This window comes from Cryptomeria japonica, chromosome 5, assembly GCF_030272615.1.
Source record: "Cryptomeria japonica chromosome 5, Sugi_1.0, whole genome shotgun sequence".
Classification (NCBI taxonomy): Eukaryota; Viridiplantae; Streptophyta; class Pinopsida; order Cupressales; family Cupressaceae; genus Cryptomeria; species Cryptomeria japonica.
The window spans coordinates 108,190,758-108,215,434 of record NC_081409.1 but is presented as its reverse complement, the minus strand read 5'-3'; the positions used below and the strand labels follow the sequence as shown (position 1 = coordinate 108,215,434).

General features: G+C 35.8%; 1 protein-coding gene across 2 annotated transcripts in view; it reads left to right on the top strand.

Moving 5' to 3' along the window:
• Positions 1-24,677, top strand: part of LOC131067217 (uncharacterized) — a 154,934-nt gene that overhangs the window by 90,305 nt on the left and 39,952 nt on the right. For both annotated transcript variants that reach the window (XM_058002182.2, XM_058002176.2), the window contains exons 6-7: positions 9,031-9,153; positions 9,577-9,654. In XM_058002182.2, coding sequence (XP_057858165.1) covers positions 9,031-9,153; positions 9,577-9,654 — 201 coding nt within the window. The remainder of the gene's footprint in view (positions 1-9,030; positions 9,154-9,576; positions 9,655-24,677) is intronic.

Below are 24,677 nucleotides of genomic sequence, written 5' to 3'. Positions count from 1 at the left end.
TAGACTAACTTTTTCAGAAGAAAGAAGACGAATACCCAAAAATTGGTTATGTTGGCACTTTATAATCCATTTTGGTTGGGTTTCACATGAGCCGACTAATGCTTCGTGCGCCATGGTGAAAGAGAGTAATGGCTGCCATAGATGAAACCAACAGAAATGAAAGCCCACACTAAAGGCCTTTGGATATCAATTTGTTGAAATTGATGTGAGTTAATTTAGAAGTCTGTGCTAATAGCCACATGTCCTAATGTGACAATAGATACTCGATTCATGTACAGGTTGGTTGTCAGTCGAAATGACCTTTGCCATCATGAAGGAAAACACAAGGCTAATGCTGTCCTCGAGTTGATGAATGAGATTAAAGCCTAAAGGTATGGATCCATCGTCACTCCTGTAAGTCCTTAGGCAACAACTCATCAATTGCTACATTGGATAGGCAGTCAACTTCTAAATTAGCCTCATGGAATATGTGACTAGTGAGGAAATTAGCTATGCAATGAAGATATGCTAAGGTCTCCTTTAGGATAGCTTGGAGTTTCCACCAACTTGTTGACCGCCTCCTCAATGCATTTATTACTACCAATGAATCCCCTTCTATTTCAAGGTGAGTGACCTGTTGTGCCATGTAGAGTTTCACACCATGGAGGAGGGCTTGAAATTCCCCTTCATTATTGGTTCCTAGAACCAAAGGGAGAGAGGATGATAAGAGCACCATCCCGTGATGGTTACGAAGGATGTAGCTAGGTCGAGATGGTTGGGGGTTGCCCCTAGGGGAAGGGTACCAGTAGTGGACATAGCTCCAATAGTGGACACCTTTTTGTCAACCCAACCCCCCAGTAGTAGATTGCAAAGGAGCCCAACAAATTGATAATGGAAAGTTCATTAATGAATATCACATGTACCAATAGTGGATAATTTTGCACAAATGTTCCAGTAGTGGTGCACAAATGGGCTAATTATAGTAAAAAAATGTCAAAAAATGTGATCTACTACTAGAGCATTTGTCCACTACTACTGCAAATTTTGAGTTATCTACTTTTGGTGCAAAGGAGTTCATGTATGGGTAGTCACTTTGAAATGACCACTTTTTGACCTTTCGACACAATGATTTCCACAACGTGCATCGTCACTATCCAAAAGCTAGATCCTTAGTTATAAGCAGTTAAGTCACATACGGAGACAACCAAAAAGAAAAATTGAAATCCGACATACTGTTTGAGAGTTCTATGTGCGCAAAGTTAGCTATGTTCACTACTGGTACCCTTCCCCTAGAGGTGTTGTCAAAGTTTAGTTTTACACATCCTAGATTGGGTGGTGTCCATATTGCCTTAGCTTGCATATATGAGGAATCAACTCCAAAAACCCCATTAACGGGGAATATTTCTATATTAATATTAATATATCTAAAATATTTATATTAATATCATGTTTTTCAAACATTTATACTAATATTAATAATACAATTGAAAAAAAACACATCTCATTAAGATGCAATTTCAATGACTAACTAATTTTTTTTTGATCGGTAAAAAGTTTGTTTTGTATTACTTTTCAAAAAATATACTGTATAATGTTTTCGATTTTGTCTAGCCACCAATAGTCCATCTATACATAAAATTCTACCATCCACAGTATCATTAGAATTTCAACCAGAAACAAAATTTCTACTGCTAACATGGACAAAAACACTACCACCCACTTGAGATTTACATCATTTACATTTGACCCAAGTTCTCATTTGTTTAAACAAAATTTACAGATTCTACCACTACTTATAAACAAATACATACTAGTTTTCTTTTTTCTTTTTCTTCATATATGGCTGTGTGCCCTAGTAGTCTTTACTTGTGGAACTTTATCTGCTTCCTCCTTGTCAACTTCCCCTCAATGCCCGTCGCCAACAACCCTCTCCTCTGCTTCCATATCTCGCAGGTATTCCCTTAAGAAATTCCACCTAATTTGTGCCTTTGCCCGACGATCTTCCTTATCACACGATGCACTCCAAATCAAGAAGGGGCACAACAGAGGAGTGAATTCGGCTACATGGAGCTAGTCTCCTCTGAACACCACAAAAATGTCTCCAGGTTGAGAAGCACACAAGAAATACCGAGAAGGGGAGGGGTGAATCAGTATTACTGAAATTTAACCTTTTTAAATGAAATCACACAGAATCAAAACAAGAATAGCTACAATGACAAGTACACTAGATCTCGTTGAAAACCCTTTCGGGTGAAAAACCATGACATTAAAAGACTTTCATAAACTTCAAAATAAAAGGGCTACAACCCAGATTGCATAAGTGAGCTACAACTCACTGCAAGCCTACACTTTCCAAGAGCACCAACTCTTCACAGCAAGGCACCAACCTCTGTAAGAGCACCAACTCTAATTTGATAAGGCACCAACCTCTAAAGCATAATACCAAAATCAAACTGAAACTGTAAGTCACCACTCCACACTAATATTTTCTTTTTATACCTAGCAGCTCCACTTTAAACAAAAGACTGAAGTGAAGATACCAAAACTCAGAAAATGTGGATCTCATAGTTCCTTCACAAATCTAAACTCGAAAGTATATTTGCAAAATGATCTTGCTTTCACTCCTTTCAACCATGATATCACAAAGAATAATTTGGCTCAGCTTACTCCCCCTTTTTAAAAAAATGCTATAGTTTCATCTATATTCACTCCAAGTTTGTAATTAGGTATCAAAACTCAATTTGTTTCACCATCCTGTAGATAGCTCTGTATCACACTCTCTTTTTCTTTGTATATCTGAACCATTCAAAAGATGTTTTTTTAAAATATTATTTCTTCTTCATATCAAACTTCAGCGATAACATACTTTTCATATGTATATCCTCCAAAGAAGAGTCGAACCAACAACATCTTCAAAAAGAGAAGGCTATCTTCAACACGAAAACTCCCTTCCATTTCAGAAACACACAACCACGTCACTTTTACTAACTGGGAATTTAAAAGGGAATTCAAAACTCAGTTCCTATCTTCCACGATTTCTTCTAAGAACCAAAAACCGAGCACAATATTTCAAATCGTCTAAAAAAAGAACGCACTTCTCCTTGGTGCTTTTTCAAATACACATCATCCCATAATTTTTCAATATATCTCTGACAAAGAATCGAATTTTCTTTTTTCTTTTTTACTCACACATACGAAAGAAACAAATCATCCAGCACTTCCAGATTTCTGATGGAAAATGGTTCAACTAAAAAGCACGTCCAGCTCACGTTTTTTAAAACCACAAGAGATTTTTTAATTTGACTTACCAAAAACATTTACGGCAGCAAGCATACCCAGAAAAATAATAACGTATTTCTTCAACACAATATGTCTCCCTTGCATCCACTTCCAGCATGCCTTCTCAAAAAAAATTCGAATCACACAAGTCATAGAATTATTTCCAAAACAATTTTGTAACTGCCAAAAACCATTAACAACAGCAAATAAAAATTCTGTGACATGAATTTTTATTCATAAATTCTCCACGAACTTCCCATATAGAGAGTCTTGCCTTGTAATGTCCCCATTTTGCGAGCATCAGAGTTTGTAAGAATTAGCCTATCATTTGACCCTCGTAGGCTAATAATTATTGATAGAGGGCCTCGTGTGGCAGTTACTTGGTGATTAGAGACATTACTCTTCAGCTGGATTCAGGTTTTGGCCTTTGCACAAGTTTTTTGACTCAGATTGGCACACTTACTATTTATAGTAAGTTACTATTCAGGGTTTCTATTTTTAGACAGGCATCCAATCGCATGGAGAACAGGGAGAGTCAACTCCTGGCTCAGACGGCTTAGCAATCAGACAAGTACATCAAGAGATATTAAAGTTTAAGTGACTTAAGTGATTTATTTAATATTTTAATATTATTATAAAGTTCTAAAGTAACTTTATAATAATAAAGTCACTTTAATATAATAAAGTGCGTTAAGTGAATAATTTAATGTGGGAATAAATCTTTTATCCCACATTGGCCAGGAAGGTGTTTGAGCTCTCTTAAGGAAAGAATAAAAGGAAAGGCAAGAGTTCATTCTCGGCATCCAATTGATGAATCGTAATTTTTGAAATGGGAGTAGTTTGAGAGAGGAAGAAACCAAGGTTTCAACCTTTGCACTTTGGAGAGCGTAAATTCTTCGAAGTTTAGGGCATCTGAGGTGCTGAAATAATCACTGATATTTGCCATTGGGAGTGACTTCATTCAGGGTCACTATTTATGCACAAATTGAAGAAGAATCCATGGAATGTTGAGCTGGTTAATGAATTTCATCTGGAAGTTGAAAGACCATATTGGAGGAAACATTGCCAATGCATTGTCATTATTTATTTTGTGAGCTGCTACAGTACCCGCGTCTACAGTACCCCCGTGAACAGTGCGCATGAACAGTGCCGTGAACAGTGCGCTACAGTGCCGTGAACAGTGCACATGAACAGTGCTGTGAATAGTGCGCTACAGTGCCGTGAACAGTGCGCATGAACAGTGCCGTGAACAGTGCGCTACAGTAGTTGGAGTTCTATAGAAGGGGATTTAGAAAGGTTGAACAGCTATATATATTTGACAAGGGATTTGCATATGAGGAGAATCAAACCAATATATCAAGGCAGCCATTGAAATACCAGCCTACAAACCCAAAGAAGACAAAGAAATAATTCACTACAGCGGCTTCAAACATTGTATGCCAAATGTTTGACAATATTCCTTGGTGTTCATATAAGCAAAACAGGGTCAGATTAGCCAAGGGATATTACATGCCTCCAGCTATGCCTGCACAATTTTATTGTACCCCACACGACTTCCTTGTCAGGAATAATATTTTTATCAAGTACTAACTCTAAAAAGAATGTAACGACTGTTTACCCTCTGGGTGAATAACTTAAAGTACACAGATAAAACACGTAATGCAGAATAATAATGCCATAGATATCAGATGCAATATAAGAGATCTTATTCTATTTATAATTGTCGTTGTCCCCTCACAAGTTACATTCGGAAGTATATAAAGATACTGAGGGGGTGCGAGCGCCAACCGTCGCACCGCAACTGCCACCCCTCGATTGCCAACTAACCAACACAATTACAACTTAATTAACTAGTTTTATTTCTGTGTACAATATTGCCGCCAACAACGACAGTCTTAAATACGTATTGCAACATATTTCAAGTTCGTGTTTTTCTTAATGAAAGCCCCCGACTTGTTTGAAAGAGATTTTGTTTTAAATGTGCATGTCTCCCTTTTTTAAAGAAAACCACAGCTGTTTTTAAAGAATTTGTAACCCGAACACACCAAATAAAAGAATGGTATGACAATTCAATCACAAAAAGGCATAAAGTAATTGGATAGACCTATAATAAGGCTCCTGTTAAATAAGAGCATTCAGCTGATGATGTGGCAGGATGGTATGACTAAGCTGCTGACCACAACAAGAAGGCATACGAGGAGCTGATGCAGACACACTCACAGCTCAAACTGATAACCCAACAAGCAGCTCAAGTAACCAGGCACACAGGGAGCTCAAGGTATGGAGCTCAACCAAAATTCACAAACAACAACATAGCATACTCAAAAAGCCTTTGACACCAATGACAAATATTCCAACACAAGTTTGGTAATTTCAATGAATGCATTGACTCCCCAACACCATTCATCTTTGACACACTCCTTCATGAGCCAATGGGCTTTGTCCTTATTGCCCAATTCTAAGCACCATGCTAAGAACATTGAAGGCACACCAATATTCGTCATGTATTTGTATTCCGCTGCCAAATACTCCTCACCTGGCATCATGTTCACATGCTGAAGAAACATCGGGCCCTCAATCTTGAAAATATTCTTCAATCTATCGTCCATAATTCTCCCCCAAAATACAAGCATTTTCTTCCTTGTTTACAGAGAGAAATTGGCTTCCATTCTACACACTTTGCTCTCTATCCTTTGCAACTGCTATTTCCAAATTGTGGTGAAAATGCCACCTTTCTGCCTCCATAAAACCTCTCCCACACAAATCAACTGTCTCAGGAGTACCATCGCATTCAATAGATTCACCTCTCTCAAATCTTCCCATATCTTCTCATCCTTGCCAGTCATAAATGTGGATGCCCATTTAGACAAAGTACCTGCCACTTCATTTCCCTCTTGCAATGTATGTGTGATTTTGAAAATTTGAAAGGAGTTTAGTTTGTCTCTAATTATTTTAATGAATTTATTTAATTTCCACACCTATATTTCACCTTTGATTATTGCATTAGTAATAATTTGTGAATTGCCCTCCAAGTGGATCTTTGAGACTGATAATTTGTTTGCCATGTTTACGGGAAGCAAAGCAGCTTTCACTTTGGCTTCGTTATTGGTCCCATCTTCGAGCTTTTGAGCACTCAATGCCAAAATGTTCTCCGACTAATCTTGAACTACATATCCGGCCCCTGACGGTCCCAAATTACCTTTGGACACCCCGTCAAAGTTTATCTTAATCCATCCCTCTTCAGGTTTAATCCACTCAACCACCCTTTTCTCATTGCAAGATGGATGAACCCAATTCGGCCCATTAACAGGCCTTGATGACAACTAACTTGATGGAATGTAATGTACAAAAATTAAAATATAACTATCATATATTTAAAAAACTAAAATTCTAACATTACTCTTTAAGTAAACAAAATAAAATAATTTGTAAGTAAATAAAAAAAAAGTAAATAAAATATATCGAGCAAAAAAAAAAAAGTAAATAATATGGATAAAATATAATTCTTAAAATAATTAAAAAAAAATAAAAAATTAATAAACTAAATGTATTTAAGATATTTATACTATTTTATAATGCAAATTAATATTATCTAAATTTATACAAGCTTAATGATTTTACACACGGTGTTATTGTTTGATACATACCGTATTCCTATGTCACAGAATACGGCGATTTTCATGGATGAGATTCGAATTTAATCGAATTTCAAACTTTTATAAAAAAATCGTTCAAATTCGGCCATAAATTCGTACGACTAAGATGTCATTTTTTTTATTAAAGTTAAAATTTAAAAATAATTTTTCTAGGGTTTCTGAAAAGCGTTTAGGGTTTTTTTGAAGACTTTCGGCAGATTTTCTCTGCAAAGCGCTGCTATTTGCCTCTAAACACACAACTGAGCTGGTTGCGGGTATTCTTTGTATCTATTGGGTTGCGGATGTTTGCAATTGTTGGGTTGTGGGTGTCTACAACTGCTGGGTCGCCGTCAGATTTAGCAATGTTAAGCTATATTTAAAAATAAACAAAATTATATAAGGTGAATTTTATGTGATTTTTTTTTTCGAATTTTTCCCTTGTCGAATTTCATCCGAATTTCATGGCTGTCGAATTCGAATTCGAATTCGAACCTTGTGACTTAGCCGTATTCTAGTGCTTTATTGCAATATAACTAGTATACTTATATTTAGAAAAAATTATCTAAAAAGCGTTGAGAGATATCATTATTAAGGCAATTAAAAACAAATGAAATCCAATTTCTACTTTTTAAAAACAAATCATGAAATCCAATTTTTGTTTTTAAAATACAAATTAAATCCAACTTTTGCCTTATATGGTGTCTCTTCTTTTTGTAAACAAATAAAATCTAATTTACTTTTTAAAAACAAATCAAATCCAATTTCTTCTTTATATGATGAGTTTGCTTTTTGTGTTTTTCACATGAATTGTGCTAACCTCCTATAGACCCCTCCACCATTGTAGAATGCCTATCGGTGTAAATATAGTATGCATATGGAATTCTTGGCACAAAAAACAGAAAAAAAATAGGGAAAATGGAAATAAATCAAAAGCCTGCTTTACTTGCGATTAGACTTATGGAAAAAAAGAAGTCTATATTATCTAGTTGAATTTATATATTATCATAGAACCCCTCTTTTCTGTCTTAATCAATTGATAAAAATCCATGTATGCATAGCCATACAGGTATGCTTATGTATAATACACAGATATATGTGTAGATATGCATACATGCATTTAAGTTTTATCAATTAGTTGAGAAAGAAAAGAGAGGTTCTTCGTGACAGCATTTGAACTAACAATATATAACAATATATAATGCATGTATGCATTTATTTATGTATATATTATGCATACATACATATATACAGATGTATAGGTATACATAATATATATTCATACTTATATATCTATGTGTATGCATATATATGATATTTATACATTATATCTGTGTATGTGCATACACACACGTGTATGTCTACACACGTGTGTATTTATACATACGTGTATCTATGTATACATTGTATACATACATATCCATACATGTATATATGTATGTAGACACATGTGCATAAATATACATGTAGGTATACATACACACAAACATACACATATCATAGAACAATCTGGGTTTCCATTTCTACAGACCTTGATAAGAAAATTCTCTGCTTTGAAAAAAGGTAAAGTTTTAATGCAAATACAGAAAACTGCAAGTTTTAATGCCTCTATTTAATTTTTTTTAAGCTCGTGTCAACCAAATATCAACGCTTATGGGGAAAAAAAAAGAAAGACTGTAATTTGTATAATATATTTTAGAAACCACTGTAGGAAGTTCACATTTTCAAGGGAAATTTTCAAGAAGTATGTGGATATGCTAAGAAACTTTATCTAAAGACTTCTGATGTTTGGAGATGTCTCCACATGTTCCTAGAATGGATAAGTGTTTCCCATACAAGAGATTAGTATCATGGGTCAGGGTACGAGTTACATTCTAACTATGCTATAAAATTAGCCAACCGGTGAAAGCTAGCACACAATTTTTTTTAATCAAGATTGATAAAGAAATATGAGTGAATTATATAGTCAGATCATTATTCAAAATGAGGTTCTATTTAATTTTTTAATTCAGATTTTGTAATGTTTAAATGAAAACTGAGTCAATTTACAAAGAGGACCTTGATGCACATACTTTATTCTTGTAGTAATGCTCTTGTAAATATTGTGATACAAAATTGTCTTTTGTTTCCAATGTGACAGACAGGTCGTTTTTACAATGCTGGGTGGACAGAAGATCTGCGCAGAGTTATTGGTTATTTGCGTGATGAGAATCCCAAGGCCCCTTTACTAGCAGTTGGGACAAGCATTGGTGCAAATATACTGGTACTCTTTGTTAGCAATCTTGTTATTTTTCTGTATGAAATAGAATGTACTTATAGCTAACGGTGGGCAATTGTCAAATACACTTTTATAGCATATTTAATATTTACCCTTTAAACTTCACAAGTTCTTATATTGAGAATAGAAAAACCAATTAAGATTTCCGATTTATGATGTGATCTAAAAGCATCACAAGGCTTGGGAATAACACATGCAAGTCATTTTTTTTTTGCAGTTTCAGATTGTTTTGGGATGGCTTTAAATAAGTTCTTCAAAGAATCTGAACATATGGCTTGCTTTTCTGATTTTATAATAACTTCTACTGGGAACATATTGCAGATTGCTCCGTACTCTAGTGTTTTGCAAGAACGATGCTAAAATTCAATATACATATCCATTTAGTTGATGATTTTCTCTGATTCTCAGGTCAAATATCTTGGAGAGGAAGGGGCAAATACTCCATTAGTTGGAGCTACAGCTATCTGTTGCCCTTGGGATCTTGTGGTAAGTTCCTTCTCTAAAGCTAGTTAGGAGTTTATTAATATTTAATTTCTAGGTTTGGTATAACAAACAGAAACTTATGAAACAAGAATTCAATTGAATGATGCAAAAGTAGTAATTTTGAGAATAAATATCAAACAGGATGCCAGAAATTCTTTTCCACCCTAACTGAATCTTACAATTAATACAACTGGTAGGATAGATACTGCCATCTGATATATCAAAGATCATTATGGGCACACTTGTTATGTACAACTTCTAAACGTCTGCTCCTTTGTCCCTCTTGATAGCATAAAAAAATGCTATTAGTCTATATGAATAGATGTTGGAAGCTTATGCTAGCTTTTGTTACCCCCAAAATTCTCTGGGTATGTATCCTGAGATTTTAGTGCACAATCTATAACTGCCTTTTCCGTGAAACATCATTTGGGTTTCAAGTTCAGAAATTGGTGCCATGGGTACAAGCATGCTTGCATCTCTTTGTTGCTTTTATCTTAAAATTAATAGAGAGAAAAATTAAGTCAATTAATTTTATGGTTCAGGTTAACCCACTGGTTGTTTAAATATCAGGGACAGGTGTGATGGGACAATGATTTGTTTCCCAAATTTTGGAGTTGGCTGGGGTATGGCAAAGCATATAACAAACTATATATGTAGATGAAAGAAATTAAAAAAGTAATATTTTTTGAATCTGTAGATGGTATAATTTGTATTATTTATTTTTTGGTTATCGATGATGGGTATGCTAATACATCGTTGGCTTGTGGTAGTTACAAGAAATAGTTTTTAGTAGTTGCTGATAGTTTGTCATAGATTGAAAACTCATCCAAAACTTGCTAGGACTTGCGAGTTTGGTGGCTTGCCGAGTCGATTTGCCATGGGCTCATGAGCCGAGTCCAACCAAGTCACAAAGAAAGAATCGCGAGTTTTGAAAAGAGACTCGTGCGAGTCCTAGGGTTCGATTCATGAGTTGTGATATCCCCATCGCATCGCATAATATAAGGTTGCTTTTTATAAAAAATATATATATATAAATAAAAGACAAAATTAATTATGTTAACATTAATATTTAATTAATGTAATTTAATTAAAAGTTTAAGGTGTATTAAATATATTCCATTTAATATTTTAAAATGATTAAGGATTAAGAAATTAGTATTTCATTTATTATATTTAAAAGTTTATTATTAATAATTATGCATTATGTAACGCACTTTAAATAAAGTGCTTGGTAAGGCCCACCCCCCCCGCAGGGAAATGGTGGGACGGGAAATGTAGCCAAGCTGCGTCTACCGCCACACCCCTTCCTTTGGAAGTGAAATGGTGTGACGGTAGCCGCAGCTTAGGCTGCGGACCGTTACCCCGTTCCCCCATGGGAGGGTATTTAACCCACCCAATGCAGGCTGCCGAAGGGGGAAAAGAAAAAAGGAGGGAGCGCAGAGGTGACGAGGGACTGCAGAGGAGGTTACGTGCAGACCAGGTAAGGAGTTGAATATAATAATGGTTTTTGCATTAAGATATATAAATGCTATCCTATATGTATTATATAGGATAATAGGGATAGGATGTAATAATAAATGTAGAGATATAAGATAGGTAATGAATTATTATAATTAATATATATACATTAATAAGTACAAATGCATAAAGATAGATAGGGACATTATATATATATATATATACGTCAATACATAGAGGAATAGTTTATATATATATATATGTATATATATATATATATTAATAAATAGGAAGAACTTGTTGTAAGCATATATGATGAATGAATCTTAAATAGTAAAGAATGATAGGAAAAATACATATCAGGGTAATAGGAATGTATGTAAGGATTACATGTGAATAATGGTTAATGACATTTGATGAATATAGGTAATGAATACAAACTATGTACATGTGAATTATGAAATAGGAAATAATAAATGAAAATGCAAAGGAATGTATTATGAATGAAATCACACAAGGGAGGCTATAGGGAGGAAACTCTCATAGTCTAAGGAGGGATTATAATAATCCCAAGGGCAGTATATACTGAAGGTTGATATGCATATATAGGGCTTAGTTGACTAAACATCAACTAAGAAGAGATGGATCTGGCCGGTCCCCTCTGAGGACTTGGATGATGAAGGCATCACCCAAGGCAAGGAATAGACAAGGGTCTTCCTTGAAGGGCTTGGGTGTAAGAAGATAGGATTCGAATGCAACTTCGATTTCCTGAAGGGCTTGGAACCAAGGGGTTCCAAGTAGGCGAGCTTCATAGCCGCCTAAGGACATACTTCCATATGGCATTCGTATCCTTTTTTAGATAAAAATTATGAACATGCTAATTCAATGTTAAAAATAGATTGTGAATTAAAATGGTTTATTTATATATATATCTATATGTTGTGTTCTAACAATCTGTTTTGCAGGTTAATGATCTCTAAATAGTAGGGACATTACATGAGTCCGGACCTAGGACTCTCACGCCAGACAAAAACCGCCCAACAACTAAAAAAACACAAGGTTTTTGAATCTTTTTTCATTTCATTGTGCTCTTTGGTGCCCAAAATAGATCTGCATTGCGAAGCAGGGTTTGAAGAAGACGAGGAGACAAGCATACAAGATTAAAATAGAGCCAGGTAAGTGATTTTTATTCTCTTTTTTTTTTGTTTTCTTCGTTTGAAATTAAAAAAAAATCTTGAAAATAAATGGGAAATGCTGGCAATTTTTTTTCATTTTCCTTCATAACCCTTTTTCTTAGTATTTTTAGCTTGTTTTTGAACTCTATTTTTTTCAAATGATTGATTATCATTTTTTTGTTGATTTTTCACAAAATCCTACTAATTTTTTAAAATTTTTTCATGTTAATACAACAAGGCCATGTAGAAAAGACTCAACAAGGAAGTATGGGATGCCGAGAAATAAAAAGGGTGAGGTCACTTGTATTGAATGCGGTAAATGGATGATAGGGGGAATCAGTAGATTAAAATAACAGATTGCAAAAATACTTGGACAAAATGTGGATGTATGACCTGCATCAACTCCGGAGATGGTTAGAGAGATGAAGACCCTTCTTGCTAGTTTTGAGTTGAAAAAAGAAGAAAGGCAAAAAACAAAGGAAGCCATAGCAGCAATAATGACTCGGATTGTATCCACTCCTACGCCATTAAATCCCCTTGGTGGCCTAAGTCCAAGCATTTGTCAACAACATTCATCTTTTGATGAGAGACTTGAGGGTTCTTTTTCTACAGCTAGTTAGCTTCCTCTTTCATCAAGACCAAATTACTTTATTCCACGCAATGTTCTAGGAGCACAACCTTCATTTGAAGGTACCAAATGGAATAAAGAAAAATGGATGGTAGCAACAAAATTTTGGTACTACAATAATTTACCTTTCAATGTGGCGAACAACCCATATTGGGAAGGTTTGGTGAATGCATTGATAGCTGGAGGGAAGGGTTTTAAGACCCCAACAACTAAATATTTGAGTGGGCCATTGCTAGATAAAGCCATAAAAAATACACAGCTTGTGGTTGATGAGCAAAATTTTTTTTGGAGAAAAGACTGCAACATTTTATCAAATGGATAGATAGATGGACAAAATAGGACTCTCTTGAACTTCTTAATGGATTCTAATGGTGCATTGGTGTTCCTGAAGTCTATAGATGCCTCCAATGAAAAAAAAAATGCTGAGAATTTGTGCAATTTATTATATGGGGTGATCTAGGAGGTCGATGTTGAGAATATTGTCCAAATTATCACGGAAAACACAATTGCATATGTAGCTGCAAGTAGAATACTTATGGAGAGGCATCCTACAATTTCATGAAGTCCTTGTGCTGCAAATTACTTAGACTTGTTGCTAGAGGACATTGGGAAGATTGGATGGGTGAAAAGTTTGGTTGAAGATGCAAAAAATGTGACCAAATTTATCTACAACAATACTTGGGTCTTTGATGAGAAAAGACACAAATGGCAAGGACCTTGTATGATTAGGAGTGACATGATTTGCTAGCCACTTCTTCACATTGCAAAGCATTCTTGGTGCCATTACTCATCTCAAGCAAATGTTTGTGTTTGATGCTTGGTTGGAGTTTGCATTATCCAAAAAAGATGAAGCAAAGAAGATTGTAAGTGTTGTTTTTGATGACACTGTAATGTCCCCTTATTTTATATCTTATGAAATAGAGACATTTATCTTGCAAAGATCAATTGCAAGACACTTCTTTCCTCAAAGTCTCAAACAATGCTTAAACAATGATAATAAAGGTTTGCTTGATTGCAAAGTTAGTTTATAATATCAATTTTTTAATTGATTGTCCTTATAACATATGATTGATACCACTTGTATTCAGATATTATTTGATATACACATTACAATTATCACTGCTATCGCTGATAGGGTACTTAAATATATGCAAAGTGATCTTGATTAATATATATAAATCTGTTCTGCAACTTATAATATGCTTTGATGCTTCTATCCCTGATCTAACTTGAAAGAATATGCAATGAGATATCCAATCTGCAGAACTGAAGAGAGTGTGTATTGTGATGTTTTCACACATCGCCCCATTGCAAATGGGGACCCTTGCTTTTTGCATTTTAGGGTTTTTTTTTTTTTAGGTCTTTTAGGGTTTTGTCAGTTGGCTTTTGCATTTTTGAGTGCTGTCGGGGAGATCAATAGGATAGAAGGTCCTGCTGGAGTGAAGTCCTGATCCTGAAATTTGGCTAAGTCTGAATGTCCTGATCCTGAAATTTGGCTAATTTTGAAAGTCCTGATCCTGAAATTTGGCTAAGTCTAGAAAGTCCTGATCCTGAAATTTGGCTAAGTCTGGAATGTCCTGATCCTGAAATTTGACTAAGTTTGGAAACTGAAAAACCTCAAAAAACTAGATTTTGCAATATAACTCCTGGAGGTCTGAAACCACTCTCAAACATCCTGAAAGTATATATGGAATATAACTTGAAGTATAAGAAAGAAGAAAGATAGAAGGAAATGTCAGTTATACTTTAATGTTATATTCGATAAAAATTATCCTGATAGAGAGTTCAAAAAGTCAAATTTCGCTCCTGTCCCTCTCCAAGGGACCAAGGCAAAGCGCTCCTGTCCCTCACCAAGGGTCCAGGGCGAAAAGGCTTATTTGAGTCATTCCTGACCTTGTTTGGTCAAATTGGAACATCAAAGGCATGGTGAAGGACGAAATGAGCATGATAGAGCATCCAGACTTGACAATGAAATGATGGAGTTTTTGTCTACAAAGGTAAAAACGCTCCTGTCCCTCACCAAGGGACCAGAGCGATTTTCTTTATATACACATTTTTAGACCTTTCTTAGACATTAACTTTTATTCATAGCATGAAGTAAGGTGAAATCTTCCCTAGCAAAGGAATTTCGAGATGAAAAGTGAAAAGATTTGGCCTAGAGGGCAAAATTCGCTCCTGTCCCTCACTGAAGGACCAGAGCTTGAATTTCAAATTTGCACTGTTCTTGCAGGATCAAGACAATTTTATGATTGGAAGAGATCAAGGAGGGCATGTTTTGTCCATTGAATATAATTTGAGTGGTCCACAAGCAAGGAAATATACCAAGATGACAAAAGGCGCTCCTGTCCCTTGCTGAAGGTCCAAAGCGATTTTCTAAAAAGTGCAATTTTCTTGCAAGGACGAAGCAAGTTTTGTGATTGAAACGAATGAAAGAAGGCATTTTTAGCCCGTTGAAGATAGTTTGGAAGCCTAACAAAGGACAGATAAGCTTGGATTTGCAAAATCGCTCCTGTCCCTCTCCAAGGGACCAAGGCAAAACGCTCCTGTCCCTCTCCAAGGGACCAGGGCGAAGTTAGTGGCATTCATTATTTTTTCACCACATTTGAGCGTTGATATCCTCCAAATCGCATGAAATGCCAAAATCATCAACTTCGAAATATTTGAAAAAATTAAAATTAAATTGGCATTAAATAAAAGACATTTTGGCATTTAATAAATTGATTTTGAGCCTCAAAAAATCAAATTAATTTTTGTGAAATTGAAATTAAAAAGGGAGCGCTTGAGGTATCATTTTTATTATTTTATTAAGTCGGCCTTTTCCTTGTTAATTTTATTTTATTTTATTTTTTTTGGCCCATTTTCATCAAGTCGGCCTATGGGGAGGTGAAATGGTGAACGCTCTATATATTTGGGGCATGTTTTCATTATTCAAATCATTCACTCATTGTTTCAAGTGCGATTTGGAGAAGCAAGGAAGGAGGTGCGAAATCTAGCTTGTGTGGAGCGAATTTCTACCAAGTGTGGAGACTAAGGAGGGCGAAATTCATCTTGAAGGCTATTGGAGAGGCGTATTTCTTGCTAGATTGGAGGATAAAATCCAGATGTTTTGAAGGTATTTGAAGGCGAATTTCCAGATTTTTGAAGAGGAAGGTGGAGTTCTTTTCCAAGCTAAAGGAGGTGCATTTTATCCAAGGGAGAGCTTTGATCTACACTTTGCCTAGCAAAATTCATCTATTTTTACATCATTTCTTAGAGTTTAAAACTCAAGAGGAGGTATGGCGAAATCATCTTGACACCCTTATTCAAGGTTTGATTTTTTAGACATTTTTTGGAAAAATCTAAGTATTACATGGTTAATTAGGAAATGATAACTCAAGATTTATCATGAACTTTCCTAATTAAAATCTTGAATCTTCCTTTTAAAGTTTAATTTTTAGATTTCAAGATATATTACTAATTTTGAAATGTTGTGTAGGTATCAAGATGGCGACTCCAAAGCCCGGAGGATCTACAAGTCCGCAGGTTCTCATCAAGGACGATCAAGTAAGGACAAGGGCGACCTCCTCCAGCCTAGCATCGACAAGGACGGCCTTTTTGGACTAACGTCATCAAGGGCGACTTCTCCAATCCAGTATTCCAAGGCGAGGTACAACAATCATCCTGCACATCAAGGACACAAGAAGTTAGAACAAGGGTTCGTTGAAGAAGCAGATAGTTCCAGATGAATTAATTAAAGCTAGCTTCTCAACAACATCAAGTTGAATATCTACCAAGTTACAAGTGTCAGACGAGGTGGCATCCCAGTCATCACTTCTCCAGTCAGTGTGGTCCACCTCAGCATTTCCAGATTCAATGTACCTAACTCATGGAAGGTGGCACAAACTCCGATGTACCTACCCCAGCTATCCATTGGTGGAATTTTCTAGAGAGGACATGTGTCCAAGCAATACAATTTTATCATTGGTCAAGCATTAAATGTTATGTAATGGTTGTAACAAACCCTAATTAGGGTTTTCATTGTTGAATCTTGGCCATTGATCTCGAATTGATCTAAGCCATCGAATTGTATTGAGGGCACTATATAAGCCTTGGCATTTTATTTTGTAAAGAGAGTTAGAATATAGTTGAAAGCAGTTAGAAGACAGATAGAGAGTAGTTAGAAGGTGATTAGCTAGTTGATAGAATAGCAATTAGAGTAGAGTAGAGAGAGAAGGCAAAGATTGTTGCCAAGATGTTGTTGTAAAAGACTTGTAACTTCATTGAAGAAATGGTGAAATTTATGGGTCGATTCGACAATTTGCATGGTCTTTATACTTCTCATATTTGATTTCATGTTATTAGATGAGTGGAAGAAATGTGCTTGATTGATGGTGAAATTCGTATATCCATACTACTAGCAGTTTGTTGATTGCAGACTTGCCTTGCGTAGTCAATTGGAATCGTTCAGCTTAAGCCTAACTTCAATTATCGCTTCTTCATTGATATGCATCAGCGTGATGGTGTCTATGCCCGCAGTGATGATTTGAACATCATAAAGCTTTCCTTCGAAGATCGCACTAGCCTTGTGGAGATGGTCCTGCGATGTCAAAACAAGACCTAGTTAGAATTTCATCAAAGATCAATCATTGCTCCTACATTCCTTAGTATTAGGATTAGATTCTCTCCTTGCCCTCGTCTTTTTTCCTTTTTTTTTAAATCAAAGCTAGTGAAATCCTGTGTTCCAGCAATATTCAAAGCAAATAAGAAGTTCAATCATCAAGTGTAAGTCCCCTTGTGATTCCAGCAAATCACATCATACCATAGAGAGCTTATCCACATGTAGAGACCCTACATACAAGAACCTTGAAGTCATCCCGATTGATCCTTTTCGCGACATCTTCAGCATTCGGAGGCTTTACTCAAGAGAGGATAAGGTACCTTTAGGTATTTTATTCTGTGTTTGATAGTATACAAAATACACGTCAACAGTGTGCTGCTCTTTCTGATGCATTACTGTGTAATGTATGCTTCAAATTTCCTTCCTTTGATTATAGCAATAATGCTATTCGAGCTGTGTCTGATCTGGCAATGGAATTATGTTGACAAACTTTCCCTTTCACCTATGTTGATGAAAGATGCATTGCTGTCTCTAATTGTTACTTGAAACTCGTGCAATAATGTTGCCATGTCTGATATATATATTGAAGTATGCAACTGTGCTGCCAAAGGCAATAAATGCTCAAGAGAGAAGATCCACATAGGATACAAGTAATAAACAAAAACAATATTCGATGCTGAATTGAGAGATTGTGAATGCCCTCTTATACCATGTGCTTAGGATGAGAAGTCATGTGAATAAGACATGTCTCATGTCTCTTTGTGATTGCCTTCCTTCATAACACTTACTAATCATCCTTTCATTATTATTAATCTCCAAACTAATGATCGATGGTAATTGGGTTGTCATCAGGTCTCTATATTGAGATTAGTCTCTAACTGGTGAGTGATGATCATTAGTTGACATCGTGTCACTTTAATCATAATCATTAATCAACATGTACCCTTGCCTTAACCGATATCATTATAATTCAGATTTCAGCATTATGATATGGTTATGGTCACTTTGACAGCATGTATGGAGTTTGGTAAACTTGGTACCAACAGATTCAAGGTTGTCAATATTCGCTGTGTTTTCATGATCTAATTTGTTCTTCATCGTGCTATATTACAGTTGGGTGCATATGACTCCTTTCACCCTTAACAACAATATCTATTAGTCTTTGACCGTCATTGGGTTTATTGGTTTCATGTTATGATCGATATTCATGATCATTAATTGCTAATTGCTTGGCTATTGATTTTCAGATGGACTACCTATTGATGTGTTTTTATGCACATACAAACATAGAATAAAATACCAAGGTATCTTATCCTTTCTTGAACAAAGTCTTTCAAATGCTATGCTTCGTGATCAAATGAGACAACTCCAAGGTTATGAAATGTCAGGTCTTGATTTGTGGATAAGCTCAATGGTTTGATGTGATAATGCTGGAATCACAAGGGGACTTGCGTTGTACATGAATGCTTGAACACTTGGACGTTGCTGGAACTCAGGACTAACTCATCTAACAAAGAAAGATCAAAAGGAAGGGGTTTAGAGAGTCTAATCTAATCCTAAGAATGTAGGATGTAGTGAATGACTTGGTGAGACTCTAATAGGCTTTGCTTTGACATCATTGAACAACTCCACAAAGCTAGTGCAATCTTCTAAGGTAAATGTATGGTGTTCAAATTTTTACCATCAAAATCAATACCATTAAGGCAATGCATACCAATGGATGGGCAATAATTGTAGTTCACATAAAATTCTAGTTGACCATGCAAGGCAAACTTACAATCAACAAGAAGCTAGTGGTATGGACTAAACGAATTTCACCGTGAATCATCCACAAAATCTTCCATTTATCTAATCAACATGAAAGCAAATGAGAATTGGAAACCGTGCAACTTATTGAACAACACATTTCACCATATCTTTAATGAAAAGAGTATATTCATTTACAAGCCTTAGCAACAATTTCTTCTTCTCCTACTCTAACTTCTAATTCCTAATTGCCTTAGCAACTACTCTCCTACTCCTCACTATTCTATTCTTCTATTGTTAACCCTTACAAATGAGAGCATTGAGCCTTATATAGATAGCTCATTACAATGAATGGCTCAAATCGATTCAAGATCAATGGCCAAGATCAAAAGTAGAAACCCTAATTAGGGTTTTTACAACCACCATTACATTGACCAATGAGAGATGAGGGTAGGTAAGATAAATATATTTGATGTAGCACCATGTGTCACCTATTCCCTCCTTGAATGAATGTTGACTAGGTACCCTTTGATTGGACGAGTGGTGACTGGGATGTCACCTCAGCTTGCATTGTAAATTAACTTATCGTTGAACATTCCTCATGATATTTGGAATTCCCTTTGATACTTTGCATTCCATCCATATGTTAGGGAATTCTCCATGAACTGTTTCCTCCTTGGTGCTCTTTGAAATTGAAATCCTTGGCGCTCATGTCTTGAACTTTTTTCTTCATTTGTTCACCATCAAGGTGAAGTCTTCTTCATGTTTGATCTAGTCCACATCTCATCCTTTGGAAATCCTTGTCTTGAAATCCTCTTCCAATGCCCAGAATGTTGATCTTCCGCATTCGCATTTTGTTGCCCCGAAGTGTTGACCCCTTGTTATCCTTGCAAGTTGCATCCTCTTCAAGCCTTGATCATCGTGCCTCCCTTCCTACAAAACAAACAAACATTGAATCAAATCTCTATGGGATAAAATTTATTTCAACCTTGGTGGGAAATCCATTTGCATAGGGATAGATCAGTCCTCAAAACATCCACATTATCGTTGTCTGTTTCTTCACTCGGTGTAAATTTGATGCCTATAGGGACTGCTTTGTTATTGATCTTCATTCGAATTGATTTGTCCCTTCCTTTGTAATTTTGCCCTCAAGTGGAAATCTAACCCCCATTGGGACTCATTGTCCTTGAAAATTTTGTTTGATTCGAACACCATTTGATGGAGTGGAAATTCTAACCTCATTAGGACACTTCAATGTTCCTTACTTTGTCCTCATTCTTGATGCATAAGTTGATTATTAATTTTCCAAAATTAACTTTGGTTCTGATTTCAATCAGAAAATTGGAACTATGTAACATAATTCTGGAAAATACAAAGGATTTGATCAAAATCTGGAAAATTTGTCCTTAGAAAACTTGATTTTCAGACTTAGGATAAGTCTGATTGCGATAAATAAGTTTGAAGACACCCTTGCAAATACTCAAAAAATGGAGGATTCGATACTTGAAACACTTTTCGAGGTCTGAACACACTGGTTAATGCTCAGAAAATGACTGATTTTGAATGCTAAAATGTTATTTCAAATATGATTTCCGAGTATAAAGTCTAAGGACACCCCTGTAAATGGATGATCTTGGCTGGAAAGTTGTCTCAGATTTGATTTTCTGAGTATCAAGTCTGAAGACACCCTCAGTTATGGAAATCATAGGGAGTTTTCATTCCCAAATGATTAAGTCTGCAGTAACCCTTGACTCCAGAAGTCTACACAAGAGAAGATATCAAATAATCAATGACGAACAATGAACCAACCCCCTCTATTTATTCTTTTCTCCTCCAATCGATTGGTTGCTTCTAGAAGATTCTTCTCTAACAAACTCATATTCTCTTATTACACTTTATTATTCTATTACACATTAATTAATTTAATTGCACTCTTAAAATATTATTACATTATAATTAAAGTGCACACGTGACTTCATACGTGTAATCTCCCTATCTCTCCATAGAATCAAGTAGACACAAAATGTGAAGCCATAAGCTGCTGCCAAAATGACCCCCTTATCTATTCCTTTGGCCTACAAAGGTCAAATGTGTTGTCCTCATTTTTGTTTTAACATCATTACATAAAAAATTTGTCAAAAAATGAAAATTTTACTCTATGGCATGCTTCTCGAGGCAGAATTTCGCCTTACCCTTGGAATGGACTAATCCTCAGTCCATCCTTAAATCACTTTTCAAATTTCATCGCATTTTGGGTTCATTTGCTATGTTTTTCCTTCAATTTCGGGTTTTTTCTCCTTGACTGTAGGTGGGAAATTTTCCTTAAGTTGCAAGTTTTATGTTTTCCTTTGTTTTAGTCTTTGTAGGGAATTTTTTAGTTAGTTACACGTTCACTTTATATAAAACGAACTTTTTGGCTTTTTAAGTCATAATAGGAACTTTTTGGACATATTGCAAGTTAATTTTAAAATTATAAATTTAAATGAACTTGTAATTCTTTTATAAAGTTCCTATTTAAGTGATTTTAGTTGTAATAGGGATTTTATTTCCCTATTACATGTTTTATTGTTTTTTCTAAGTCACTTGTAAAGGGAATTTTATTTCCCCATTACAAGTTCTTTTTGAAGTTAAGTTATTAAAACTTGTAAAGGGGATTTTATTTTCCCCTTACAAGTTATTGTGACTTGTTGTTCTCTCTCATAAACCCGATTTGCCTTAGGAATGAAAGTGAAGGCATTTTAAACTTGTTAAAGGGTTTTTAAAACCCGATTACATGTGATTGAAGGCATTTTTTTTTTTGAACTTGTTATTCCTTGCTAAGAACCCGACCAAGCATTTTTCCTCTCCTAAACCGATTTTGCCACAAATTCTTCCCAATTTTTTGTGGAAAAATTCATGGATCAAGGAGGTGATATGGTTTCATGGCGGATTTTGTGAGTTTGGGAACACGTTGCAATTGATTCGGTAGTCGTTTCATGCTTCATTGACTACGTTTTACCTCTTCAAAGCCGTTTTCCACGTGCCACGTTTTCACTTCATCTTTGGGCGTTTGGCTTTGGGTCTCTCCTACGTGGTATCTCCATAAAGATTTGACCCTTTCTACTTCCATTTTGAAACACGTTTTTGCTGTTTATTCTTCAAATCCGAGTTTGGAAAAAATGTGGCAAGGGTTTTGGTGTCATTTTCTATTTAAGAGATTGATTCTTCCTTTCAAAGATTGTTTGATCTCTTGAAGAGGCATCTTGGTTAAGCAAGGTAAGAATGTCTTTTGATTTTGCTTTCTTTTTCTTTCTTGCATTGTTTATATTCTCTTCTTGTTTGGTCTTTCTAGTTGTATATGTGTTATTTTTTATGGTTCTTGCCGAAAAATGGTTTTGTGAGAGAGATTTTCCCCTTAGCAAAGCAATTTATGAATTGCATTGTCCTTCCGCATTTTCTCTCTTTACTTGCATTCGGGTATTAAATCCCGATTGCAAGTAAGATGAAAATAATTGATCTACCCTACCCCTTTGGTTGGAAAATTTTAACCATCTTTTGGTGAAATTCCAAGTTTTTAAGTTGGAAAATACTCATTCTTTCAAATTCGGGTTTTTAAAACCGGATTACAAGTTGAAAGTTCTTCCCATTTTCTTGAAAGTGAACTTCCCAAAATCCTTTCATTTTCGTTCATACTCATTGCCTTTATCCGTACATACCATTCCTACCATTTCCCACATGTCAAAATCTCATTTTTCACCCACTTCTTCATTTTCCTTTTTTGCAAGTATACTTGCATCCGGGTTTCAAAAGTCTAATTGCACGTTTGTCTTTCCCCACTTGTATACTTGTAAAACATTCCCCAAGATCCGAAATTGGTCAAAAGCCAAGTTTCAAGCATCCCCATTTATTTCCCATCTTCCTCTCACAAAATTGTGAAGTGCAAGGGTTAGAGTTTTTCCCATTTGAAGAAGGAAAGATGATAGTTGCAGCTGATCTTGATGTTGCTTTGACACTTTTAAGTCTTCATGACATCATACCAGGTTGTTCTTCAATGTCAAATTTGCCATCATCTTCCGTTCCAAAGAAGATGAAATATAAATATGACAAATACCAGAATGAGGTTTCTCCTACACAGGTTTCCTCTCCTATGGATCATATCAAGGATACAAAAATTGGGCATGTTGACATGTCAAAATTCATCAAAAGGGTGGAGGATCCTTAGGATAGTAATATGCAACGTTTGTTGGATAGCCATATACATCACGCCTCTTCTTTCCCAGTGGCTTCCCTAGAGCCTGAATTTGTCCTTGCTTGTGCTCATCATTTTGACAAGGAGACAAAAACCATTAGAAACGATGATGGGGAGGCAATAATTCGCCTTGATGCGGATACTATTGAGAAAGTCTTTAGAATACTGTCAGCACCTGTGTATATGGAGATTTCCAAGTATAGTGCAGCTAAGTACTATGTCAAGAGGGAAAAGGACTGCAAACACCACATTAACAGGTGGATCCATGAGCCATGAGCCGCTTTCACAAGGTGGGTTAAGCTATACCGTTGTGACTTCAAGTGGGAAATTGGAGACATCATTACTCTCCTCAGTAGGATGTTAGGTCTTGAGCATTCTAATGTTTTTGAGCCTTGGATGTATCAGTTTATCATGTTCATAAGGCACTCCCATCACATTTCATGGGGAGAGATTATTAGTGATGCTTTGTGTGAACAACTTGCAGCAGTCCCTATCACTATGACATTTTACATGAACTCGTACTTAGTGTATTAGGCAGCATCACTTAGACATTTCCCTGGTCTTTCTACCAAGGGTGATCGCTTGCTTATACTAGTGTGGGAGTACTATGATCAACTACCCTTGAGACCCAACAGGTTACATTTCAAGAGGGTTCAGGATGCATTCTTTGGTTATTTCATGTGTCAATTTGACAAGACTCTAAAGATTAGAAGAGTGTCAGACGAGACATGGGAAAGTTTGAATGAATATGGTTGCTTGTTCCTTCAATTCCCAACTTTCACTTACATGAGAGTTGGATGTTATAGCGGGCAGCCATACATGCTCCCTAGATACTCAACTGATAAGATTATTCTTATGGAGTTGGGAAGACAGATCATGGTGGTTCATGCACATCAATCTGTCAAGCATAAGGTTGGAATGGGGATTTCTACAACTAACCCATTGAAGATTGGCCGGTACTCCCTCATCACATCCACCAAAGCCAAAGCTATGGAGACCGAGATACAGGGGATAAAACTCAAAAGGTTTAAGTCAAGGGCAGATTTTGACTACTGATGTATGAAGGAGAGAATCAAAAAGTCCTTCATACATGTGCATCGCATAGAAGATATCTGGGTGGATCTTCATACAGAAAAGGAGGTTCTTAAGATGGATTACTGTAGGCTCACCCTTGAGAAGGTTATTGATTTGAAC